The 12,148-nt window shown below is 38.6% G+C and overlaps 1 protein-coding gene across 3 annotated transcripts in view; it reads left to right on the top strand.

Moving 5' to 3' along the window:
* Positions 2,433–12,148, top strand: part of LOC109708915 (protein FAM110C) — a 32,519-nt gene continuing 22,803 nt past the window's right edge. For all 3 annotated transcript variants that reach the window (XM_020230849.1, XM_020230850.1, XM_020230851.1), the window contains exons 1-3: positions 2,433–2,684; positions 2,776–3,559; positions 3,704–3,891. In XM_020230849.1, the coding sequence (XP_020086438.1) occupies positions 2,581–2,684; positions 2,776–3,559; positions 3,704–3,891 (1,076 nt within the window). In that variant the 5' untranslated portion in view covers positions 2,433–2,580. The remainder of the gene's footprint in view (positions 2,685–2,775; positions 3,560–3,703; positions 3,892–12,148) is intronic.

The raw sequence follows: 12,148 nt of genomic DNA on the forward strand, positions 1-12,148 counted from the left end.
GATCTAATCCAACGGCCGACGAATTAAGTATCTACAAGACGGTAACGAGAACAACGTCGCATCCTCTTTCTCCACCTTCACCGGCACCTGCATTGACGCTGGAGCTGAGGAAAAAAGATGCAAAAAAAAAAATAAAAAGAATAAAAAATAAAACATAAAAAAATACTTTTTTCTACAAGAAAAATTAAGAATTAGAGAGAAAAGAAGAATATGATGAAGTTGCACTATTTCAAGGGAATGTTGCATTGTTTCAGAAAAATGTTGCACTATTTAAAAAAAAACTTATACTTTTTAAGAGAAAAATTATATTTTTTGAACGAAAGCTGCACTATTTGGGCAAAAATTACATTGTTTCTCATTCTCCTCCTCTTTTTTCTCCTTTATCTTCATTTTCACGTGTTTCTTCTTTGCCCATCTTTTCTTCGCCCTCCATCTCCGTTGGCAGATCCTCCACCCATCTCTCTCCGACCTTCTCTTTTTTTTTTTTTCCTCTCCTGTGGCTGTGGTGGAAGGTCGGAAAGAAAAAAAAGAGGGTCGCGACGTGGCTTCGGCATCTCTCTCCGACCTTCTCTTTTTTTTTTTACCTCTCCTGTGGCTGTGGTGGAAGGTCGGAAAGAAAAAAAAGAGGGTCGCGACGTGGCTTCGGCGGGATTGGATGATCTGCTAATGGAGATGAGGGCGAAAAAGAGATGAGCGGAGAAGAAACACACGAAAATGAAGAAGAGAAGAAAGAGAAGAAAGAAGAGAAATAGTATAATTTTGCTTAAAAGTGTAACTTTTGTTTAAAGAGTGCAACTTTTATTCAAAGAGTACAACTTAAACATAATTTTTCTCTTAAAAAGTAGGAGCTTTTCTCTAAAATAGTGCAACATTTTCCTAAAATAGTGCAATGTTTCCTTGAAAAATTGCAAATTCATCATCTTCTTCTTTTCTCTCTGATTCTTTATTTTTTTAGAAAAAAATATTTTTCTTTATATTTTATTCTTTATTCTTTTTATTTTTTTATTTTCTGCATCTTTTTTTTTTGGCTCCACTCTCATCCGCACTCGCTCCGAGTTCTCCTTCTTCGCTGTTGGCGTAGGTGTCGGTGCTGGCGAAGGCGGAGGAAGAGAATGCAGCGCTGTACTCGTTACCGTCGTAGAGAATCGCGGAGACGGGGAAGGTGGGTTGAAGAGAAAAAACGAACGAGAGAAAAAATGGGGAGGAAGAGAATGTGACGTTGCCATATTTATTGTTGTAAAGAACCAGAGAGGCGGTGGAGGAGGGTTAGAAAGAAAAAAAAAAAGGTTGCGGCGCGGCCTCGGCGGGGTCGGAGGCGAGGAAGGCGGAGGGAAGGTGTGCGAGCTAGAGCGAAGGCGCGTGCGACAGAAGCAAAGCGGGCCACCTTCGCCTCCGCCCTTTTGAGAGAAAGAAAAAAAAAGAACGAGAGAATAAAAAGGAGAGAGAAAAGGAAATAAGGATATTTTAGTCAATTTTCTGAAAATCTGGCATGAATCTATAAAATTCAAAAAGACGGCCTACTTTCGCAAAAGTTCAAAACTAATGAATTTTTTATGCAAATTGACCAAAAATATTTCAAATAAAAATGAATGACCAATCTATTAAAAAATAGGATTTCTATACATGGATTTTACATTAAAATTAAAATTTGAGTTTAAATCATAAATTGAATTTAATTTTGCATATTAAATTTTAATTAACAATTAAAAATTTGTAATTACAGTGGATCAAAATTAAATTTTAACAAATCTAAATTTATAAATTTTGAATATCAAATTTGAATTAATAATTAAAATATTTAATTATGGTGAATCAAAATTAAATTTTAAATTTCAAAGTAAACGTGAATTAATTTTGACGCTTTTAGTTTAAATAATATACTTAAATTTTAAATTTATCAAAATTCAAAAAATTATATAAAAATATTCAATGTATATATTGAAAAAATAATATAGGATTTTGCAGATATTTTCTAATAAAATATAACATATAAATTTAAATAGTTATTGGTGGTATGAGTCTATTTATCAATTAATTTTTGTTCTAACTTTAATTTATGTTCAGATAAGTTTTATATAATTTTAATTTAATTATATTATAAGTATTTTTCATATGTGTTTACAATATGCAATTTTTTTAATGTGTATACAAATTTCAAAAATTTGAATTAATTCTAAATTTTAAAATAATAAATTCACATTAAATTTACGAATAAAATTCTTTAATTTTGAATCCATAATTTGAATATAAAACAAGCACAATGCTTCGTTCGTATTCTCTCTCCCCTAGCCCAATGGACCCAATTAAGGCCCATCAACAGCCCACAAAAGCCTCACATACGGGATATACAACCGTTACACCGTAGGATTTCCGTAGACCAGACGCGTGTTTTAACTTTTTTTTTTAATATATTTTGCCCTTTCCAAATTCCATCTCGCATCGCTGGGCCATCATCATTGTCCTCGCGTCGTCCCCATTTGCCGTCCTCTCCTCCTCTCCGCTAGAGAGAGAGACACAAAAAGAAGGATAAAAAAAGGGCGAAGGGAGGGAGAGGGAGACAGAGAGAAAAACCGAACCCTAATGTCGAAGAAGAAATCCTTCACCGGATCCACGACGATGACCCTTAAGGATTTCCATGGCGGCTCCATCCCCTCCGACCTCCCCCTCCCCTCCGCGCCCGGCGTGTACGTCTTCTATTCTCCCTCTCTCCACCCCCCCCAACAAACCGTAACCCTAATATCGATCTGCTTCCTCTTCTTCTTCTTGTTCTTGCAGCTCCGTGAGGCCGCCGGATCGCCCTGCTGCCGGGAGGCCCGACCACCACCGCCTCCGCCCCGGATCCGCCGGCGGCGTCGCCTCCGCCGGCGGCGTTGTCACCGCCACCGCCGTCCGCGGCTTCGACGAGCGCCCCCCGGCGTTCCTTTCCCAGCCCGTCCACATCGGCCGCCACTTCGAGGAGGACGAGCGCAAGCCCTTCGACGCCTCCTCCGCCTCCCGCCGGCCCCCCGCCGCCGACCCCGTCCGCCCCCTCCCTCCTCCTCCCGCCGCCAGATCCGAGCCCAGTCGCCCGATCTCCGGCCCCGCGGCGACCTACCAATCCCCCGCTCCCGCCGCCAACGGTCTCTCGCCGTCGGCTCCTGTTCCGAATGCGTGGGCGGCGAGGAAGGAGGCCGCGGGGGAGCCCGCGGCGGTCCAGCCGTCCCCCGCGTGGTCGGCCTCGAGGCTCGCGCTGGCCAGTGCCGTCGAGAAGGTCACGTCCGGCCGGTGGCAGTCGAAGCTGGCCGAGGTGGAGACGATCCGATCGCCCGAAGTAGAAACTGTAGATCGGAGATTCGCAGATAGCGTTAGGGTTGGTGAGGAGGTATATTCTGATCGTGTGAGATCTCCCGTGAATGTGGAAACTAAGGAGACTCGCCCGGTTTCCGACGAGGGGAGATTGGGAAGGCCACAGTTGAACCAGCAAGCTGCGGCGGAAGTGCCTGAGCGTCCAAAGCTGAAACTTTTTCCGAGGACGAAACCACTGGAGCCCTCTGAAACTAGGGTTTTTGAGGAGAAGCAGGTTCTTTTATCTGGCTCGTAATTGAACAGTTTTTTATCTGTTTGTTTTGTTTCATCATGTTGGATTTGGTATTCTTTTTTTTTTTTTTTTAATTTCTTCTATCTTCTATTTGTAATTAGTTGCTCTTTTTGGCTAATTATTCAGGAGTACCAACAACCGTTAAACACAGTTCCAGGTGGAAATTTATATGAGACGCAGGGAGATGTGAATGCAATTAAGCCAGGATCAGCTGGGGCTGATTCCGGTGGTCCGGTAGTTGAACGTCCTAGATTGAATCTGAAGCCTCGATCTAAGCCCGCTGAGCAGTCTGATGAAACTGCTGAAAGGGCGAGGTTTGACATCTTGCCTTTTAGTAATCTCAGTTTTATTGTCCTGCAATTGCGGTTTTGGGCTTTCAGAGTTCTTGCTTGTGTTCGCTCTCTTAGTGGGATTGCTAGCTATCAAATTATGCTTGTTCTTTTCCTTCTTTCCATCTTTTGTACTCTTGACTATCTGAATTATATTTATCTTGGTTAGTTTAATTTATTTAGATAAATATTGAAAATTGACACAACATGTAGAGTTCTCTTCTCGTTTGACTTCTGATAACATTGTACACCTTTTATGTTGTGGGGATTTCTAGAGGACAGTCGTGCTTTGAATCTAAGGGAGCAAATTGAAGTTCGGTTTCATAAGTTAAAGAAGGAAACGGACTTGTGGTCTGAAGTATGATATAAGTGATTTGGACGCGTTGTTGCTAGTGGCGAATACTAGTGTTTAGTGAAACTAAGCCAGCTATATGGATATGAGTCGTACTATGTCAGGGAACTAATCTTTTTGCTATTGTATCAGTTTTCATGAATTGCCCTAATCAATACCTCTGCTGCTATTCCAGCTCAATCTAATGTTACAATGATTTCATGATTTTCCATTAACTTTCAGCATGAATTATACTTGATCATTATTCATCCAGTAGTGTCATACAGATTGGAAATTGCATGAGATTTCATCCAAAGACAAAAATAAATAGATTGCTACAATGATATGGACACCTAATTATAGGTGCTTAAGTAGTTATGATGTCCGAATTTCAATAAGCATAGAATAACAATACACGCTAGTCAAAATAGAGGCACTTTGAGATGCTTGATTATAGCACTTATTTGTTGTTGTTAGAAAATAAAAGGTTCATATCTTTCCAAGTATTTATTCTATCTTTTGTAATTATTTGGTTCCTTAGGTATTTAATTTAATTTTGTTTTATTTTCTGTTTTTGTCGGCAGTTATCTTATGTGCTTATCAATGCCATCAATATTTTGTGCATCACATAATTCCAGTTGATTATTGATCAAGTTGGTGTTTTTAGTTTTCCTTCTGTTTTCTTTTTTGTCTTTTCTTTTGTGAGTTTAGGAAAGCTATGCTGTACCTTTTAATAAATGCGTGTTTTAATGTTCACCATGTAGGTGATGAATCTTGAATTTATTGATTTTATTGGATATGATGTCATATGCATATTGATTAGCTGAATTGTGACGTCCCAAACATGTTGTCTATGATCATTTTTTGTGTTTATGTCTTGTAATTATGTAACGCGCCTGAATTGTAGCCAAGTCAAGCCTTGAGATCTAATTATTAAAAATTAACTAGTTTAAACTTGAAAAGATTTTGGTCCAATTTACTTTTCACCGACCATGCTTTAATAGGAGTTTTAGTTGCCTTCCCTTGATATACTAGGTCTAAGGAAGTTTAGTGACATTCCTTGTGGATTGCTAGTAGCCTTAGGAATTATGATAATCAGCTTGTACCAATCTTACTTTCTATGTGTTAGTACCTTGTTGTTTTCTTTTTCCTGTCTCTCATAATTCTTTTTTTTTTGGAGGTTGTTTCTTCTAATACTCATATAGATTTGGTTTTCTGGCATATTAACCATTCAAATCTTTCGTTATTCCAATTAAGCCCTTCAAAACTTGCTATCTACTTGATAATCTCTCGCATTATCCAAGATGGCAGCGAGGTCGGGTTCGCTGGGGACTCTAATCCATAGTGGATTGGGTAGGCAACTTAAGTAGGGTTTGAGGTGGGTATGGGCCTATGGGGTACTGAATTTGCACTCTAGGTTTGCGACGGGTACAGTATAGTGTTTTTTTCCCTGCCCTGAACAAGTCCTGCTTCAAAAAGCTGTATGTCTGCCTTGTTTTTTGCCATGATAGATATTTCTTAATTTTCCTAGCCATTGTATCTTTATATTAATAGACAATACGTTCGACAACTTGGAATACTTAGTTAAGATTTACTTGTCTAGATCTTATACTTACTAGATGGATGAAAGGGGGTAGGTCGGAAAATGGGTCGTATGCCGAATGGTGGAGTGATTATGGGTTTGTGTCCGGGAAATGGGAGAGGGTATGTGACTACTCTTGCATCTCGCTCAGGGCAGAGGTGCGTTCTTTTTGTTTATATTTTTTCCTTGTGGGGTAGACATAAGGATTTAGGGTTTAGGGCATTTGAACTTAAACCTTCGGCCTTTAGCGCTTTTTGTTTTGGTCTTAAGCAGCCTCTTGCTCAGCTCTTTTTGACATGCTTCCCAAGACAAATTTTTGTGTTAGTTGGCCACATGGAGCAAGTCTTGGGAGTCAAACCAAGTGATTACTTGTAAAGATGTCTGGCTGTGCAAATCTCAGTGCAATGCTAGTTTGTGGAGGAAAGATTTATTTTATCTTCGCCTTGTTAGTTGTTACTGAGGGAATAGTTTTGTACATAAGTCTCAACTCTCAACTAGTCTATTACTATTAACAACTTGGCTCACCTTAATAGGTCTTAACATACTCAAGCTCAAGTTACTTATGCTATCATTCAAGTCCTTGTATACCTAATAGCCAATCTTCTTATGATGTAAGACTGTTTGGGTGTTAAAACTCTCCTTTAAAAGTTGAAATCCTTAGTTCATAATTCAGATAAGTAACGCTTTTCTTGCATTACACATCTATAAAGTAATTATGGAACTATGACAATCCATTACATTATTGCCTGCTATACTTGGTGCCTTACTTCCCTTAGTGAGAGTGGCACTTGCCATGCACAATCATCTAGTGTTACGTGATACCATCGCTATATCCAAAGATATATAAAAAATGTTGGTTAAGATCGTAAAAGTTGACAGCATCTTTGTTATATTTAGTAGAATTTTGCCTATGTCAAATGAAACATTCGAAGGATCTTCTTGCCAACTAAATAAAATTTGTGACATAACCAGAAAACCTTATGCTAACATATAAATTTCAGTTGAAGACAAAGGCCCTATTCCCTGGAGTAAGGCATCCAAGTAACGGTGGAGCGGTTCGAGAATTGCAACGTCGACCCATCTTTGATGCTAAAAAACTTTAGAGGCGATACCTTCCGCAAAAGCCTCTTATTCCTAACTCAAGAGAGAGTACGAAGGAAGAAGGCAGAAAGGCTATAGAATTGTATTACGACGCTATGTCTATGGAAAAAAAATCAGTCATGAACCAAACGCCCTCTCTTTTTAGGACTCACTTTTGGTCTTACTTCACTTTACTGTCGAGAAACGAAAGAAGACTTCAATATCCAAGCTTAGCTCAGACGTAGCTCGCACTTTGAATCCTATCATCCATGGATAGCAAAGGAACTAGCCATTGGATATCTTGAATAGGAAGAATGGGCAAAAGGAACTGACATCGTGCCCTAAGGCTTGATTGGCTAACCCGAACAAAGCACCCTAATAAAGGAAAAAGGCATTGTTGACATCAATCCCGAGGGGGAAGAAAACTGGCACGAGTGAGATGTCACTTATTTTTGCAAAAGCAAGAACCCTAGATGCCAAGATCCATAGGCACTCCTTAGGCTTGGTGAGCTAGGTTTAGTGACTGGGCGGACTTCTCTTCTATACGATAGCATCTGTCCCCTTCTTATACTATTAACTTATAACCCAACACAAATTAGGTTCCGGGCAGACCAAACTATGTCGAGCCAAGAGCATCTTCATTACTATAGAAGAAGGCGGATGTTAAAATCCACAGCCGCTCACTCACTCTGTCTATACTAGCAGTAGGCTTCCATCAGTCTTAAACTTCCCTCTTCCTTGCCTTGCCGTGCCTAAATCTTAATGCGTCTCTGCCGTTTTTTGGACCTTACCCTCATTTTGCCCTACCATCTCAACAAGATCGTTCTCTAGCTTCCCGTTGATGCCGCTACATCGAATGCAGCTGCTGTGGAAACTGTGTGTTGACCACCGGGAAAGGAATAGAGAATACCAAAAATTGGGGACAAAAGTTCTGTGTCCTGGCGTTAGGGCTTTCAAACCTTTTCGCAGACGGAGCACTCGTGGTACACACGCTAGCACATATGCAAATTCACTAGCTATATTCGTACAGGTGGCTTCTTGCTCGACTTTTATTCTTCATGGTTTGCCTAATTATATGGCTTCCTTTGCCAAAGATAGTCCGTCTGTCTCTACCAGCCAATTTTTAAAGTGACATAATGAAAAAGCTGTATTCTTTAGATGTACATGAAAGTTCCATGCAAGAAGTTTTAAAGGGAAGACTAATTGTTTCAACTACTTTTTAACTTGGTGTATAGTCTTTTATAACCAAATTAAGTACCACTTCAGGGCCTAGGTTGTATTTTTTTGCGTTGTTCTGAAGTTATAAGTGTATCCAAAGGCAAATTATTAGAAATACAAAAGTTCATCTTGGGAGTATGTTGGAAGTGCTGTACATATTTAGCCATTTTGATCTTAGTTGGTGCAGAAAGATGATTTTGTTGATGATAACACATCTTTATTAAACGTAGTGCCTCTATGTTACTTTTGTAATTTATGCTTGTGCTAGGCATAATTTCATGATTATATGTCTATGTTTTACAAATGGCAATATACATTAGAATGTGTAGTCTACACTAGAATGTTAGTAGTGCTCCTTCCAAATAAATTTGGATTAGAGAAATTGGCATACGTACCTATCTTTCCCACTTAAGCCATTCTTTCACTGCTTATTGCTGCTGTGCCTATTTGACAACTGCAAGTTTTGAATAACTTGGATTTGAGAAAATGGCATAGCTGCCTATCTTTCCTCTTTAAGCCTTTATTTCGCCAGCTATTGCTGCATAGCTTATTTTACAAAGTCTTGAATAGTTAAAATATATAGAATATTCCAAGATGTAGGCTTAATCAAATAGTCTATATTTACTCATTAAATTGGACAAAGCATGAACCATCTTGATTTTCATGATCTATTTATTACCGGATTTTCATGGACTTGGATTTTTTTTCTCTCAAAGACAGTGCGGCATCTACCTTTCTCATTGAAGTTGGGCAAGCCTTAACCATTTTGCAAGCTTGTGCCATCACACGCAAGGATTGTGCTAATCGATATCGGAAATAGGTGTTGTATTATATTGCTCGAGGGAAATGGGATTACAACTGAGTTGAGCCTTGGTGTGGCTATGTTTGGATAGGTGATAAGGGGGGCATAACGGGGCTATTCCCTTTATTCACCTAAACACCATAGGGAATCCATATTTCCTTTTTTAACGGGTTATCTATAGATAACCCATATAGAAGGTGGAATAGTAGTGCCACCTTTTGGATGGAACTACTATTCCTTTAGTTATTCCCCAATTAAAATAGTACTTAAGTTATAAAATAAAATAGTGTTAATTAATGTATTGTATACTAACTTAGTTACTAATTAACTAACTAGTCAATCACTTAACCTTTTTGATTAATAAATATTTAATTAATTAATTGAAAAATTAATTTTTTTATTCATAATTGATTAGCTAATTAAATAATTAGTTATATTATGTACTTACTCTATGGACTAATGCACCACATGACGCTTACACACAAGCTAACAAAAGAGGCAACTACCACTAAATAATAACCAATTGATATTTTGAATTGACTCTCTAAATCTCTAGAACAGCCGTGGATACTCCCTCTTTTGTGTCCACAGTGTGGAGCTTTCTAGTAGCTTCTGGAAAGATTTGGATGATTCTAGTAAAAGTCTTCGAAATTATGTCACTATGAGTATAGATGTCAATCAGTACGGATACTCAAAATTTATCCTAACCCGAACATGAATGGGGCAAGTTTACTTGATGCTAAATGGATATGGTTTCAGATACAGGTATAAAAACAAAAACCTGACGTATTCGGGTTTGGGTATGAGTTTTGTCTATACCCAACTCGAATCCGAACCCGACCAAAACCTGAACCTGAATAATTTTTACATTATATAATATATATGAATGTTTTATGTTATATTTGAATTTGTATTTTGGAAATTTAGCTTTTAATATAATATGTTTTGAAATATGATAAAGATAAATGATTGTTTCAGACTTAGGTTTTTGGGTTTGGGTTTCGGGTTTTTGTCAAGTTCAGTTTTGGATATGGATTTTGAAAACCGATCGGGTTCGGGTTTGGTTTTTGGTTGTCAGTTTCGGGTTCGGGTTTTCAAAAACTCGCCCCGAATTCGAGCCGTTGACATCCTTACCTATGAGTTTGAGCAACTGTCGAGGATTGGTAGTTAAGAGATTTTGTTAAGTTCGAGCAAGTTCATGCAGCCTGCCATGTCTATGCCTACGGCGGTCTTGAGCAGTGTTAACTTTTTTGTTTGCATCCGCCTGCCTTTTGTGTCTTGTCTCTTTGGGCACCAAAGCCCATTTGTCTCTCGTGCAGAGGAGTTTGTCGCTGAGCTTGAACCATTCGAGTGCACTTGCCCTCGAAGAGAAGTTCGCACAAGCCCTTGAGATACGAGTCTCCACGGGTTCTTTCGTGGATTCGCTGCTTGATCGCACTTGCTGTTATCATCTCGTTACAGCTTCTTCCAGTTCAGGGTAGTGGCCCCTTTGTGCTCTTTCCTTGCTTTATGCTCGATGGTAAGGTCCACCTCTTGACTTGTTTGGAACTGCTTCAACAACTCTTTATGCGATGCTGTCATTAGGACAGCCTCACTTTTAGTTGGAAGATCCTACTCGACGCCTTCAATTGTCGCGGATTGGACGAAATCTCTTGCCTACCTACTTCAAATGGCCATTTAAACTCCAATTTTGGAAGCTTTTGTCAAAATTATCTGGATCGCCTAGATGCTGTTGGGGAGCTCTGCACTATGGATGTGGAAACCTAAATATTTGGATTATATTGAGAATAATCAGAATATTTGGATTATATTAAGGAATATATTTTGATATAATTAACTTGTATAATTGTTTTACATCTATTCATAAAAAAAGATTATCAATCGTATGAAATAATAATTCAAAAAGTGTCAACCAACTATCATCTAATTTGATCAAATAATAAAAATAGATATTTAGTCGCACAAACTAGATAATCAACCATTCAACATATATGTCTGTTTTATTAGGTTTTATTATTAAAACTGTAATAAAATAAAATATGCTAACAATTTAATATAAGAAGAAAAATTCATTCTCTATAGCCTTTGTTGTTTAGTGCTAGGTTGACAAATTAGATGAAAAAGAGTAAAAAAGAAGTGGTAAAGGATTGAACCATGGCTTAATGCTATGTGGAGATAGAATGAGAGTTGGAGTGCTTTCAACCATTCAAGAACAAAAAAATAGAAGAAATGACAAATTGAATAGAAATTGACGTTTTTCTCACTCTTTTCCTTATTTCCAATAGGTTTGGATGTGGGCTTTTTGAAAATTTTTAAGTTTCGATCATTTTAGACCAAAAAAGAAAATGGCCGTAGCTATCACGCTCGGGCCCCAGCGGAAGCCTACCCGACGCGTGCACAGACCCGCCGTATGCACAAGGTAGTCCCCGATGCACACAAAGCGTCTACATAAACATTCAAGAGATAGAACAAGGAAAATAATCCTAACATGATAATTAGAGCATAAGTACAAAGCTAATTTCTAGAGCAACACATAAGAAAGGATAGTAATACAACTAAAGTATAGTTATTCCAAAAGAATATACAACAAGGTATAACCAACATATACAACCGAATACATAAGGTGGTCTCTATACAAAATGGTCAAATACGCCTCTCCAAACTAACACAAAACAAAAGGTATCCATCTACACGGATATCTCCCAGCTAGCGCTAGCTAGACGCGACTCCCTTGTCGCGGTCCCTAGCCTCTCCCGTAGTGGATGGCTCTGAAAACAAAAACAACAAATACATGGGGGTGAGAACTATTAAACAATAGTTTCTAGTGGGTAAGTCGCCGAGAAAAGCGAATTACACCACTAGGTCAGCTGAGGCATAAGTAGGAAACAAAAATGACTAATGATATAGCATGAATATTAAGCAAGAATTAAAGTTCTAGCACTACTATGCCTCCAATTTGCTATGTTATATAACATATATGAACACTACTATCATATGAATGAGCATGTAAATAGCTAATGTCATGTCCAAATATCATGCACTATCTAGTAGTGATGTCTAATCATTATGTTTATTTATCATTACTCAAATTAACGAGAACCTACATGAGGTGTAGTTCTGGCTTGTGCTGTGCATAATGGCCTCGTGGTAGTCAACATTTCCTCGCTAGGAATGAGCCTCGCCCACGGCAATCCACTTCGGCGCCCAATCCCGCACGGGCGAGTATGAT

This window comes from Ananas comosus, linkage group 4 (genome assembly GCF_001540865.1).
Source record: "Ananas comosus cultivar F153 linkage group 4, ASM154086v1, whole genome shotgun sequence".
Taxonomy (NCBI): Eukaryota; Viridiplantae; Streptophyta; class Magnoliopsida; order Poales; family Bromeliaceae; genus Ananas; species Ananas comosus.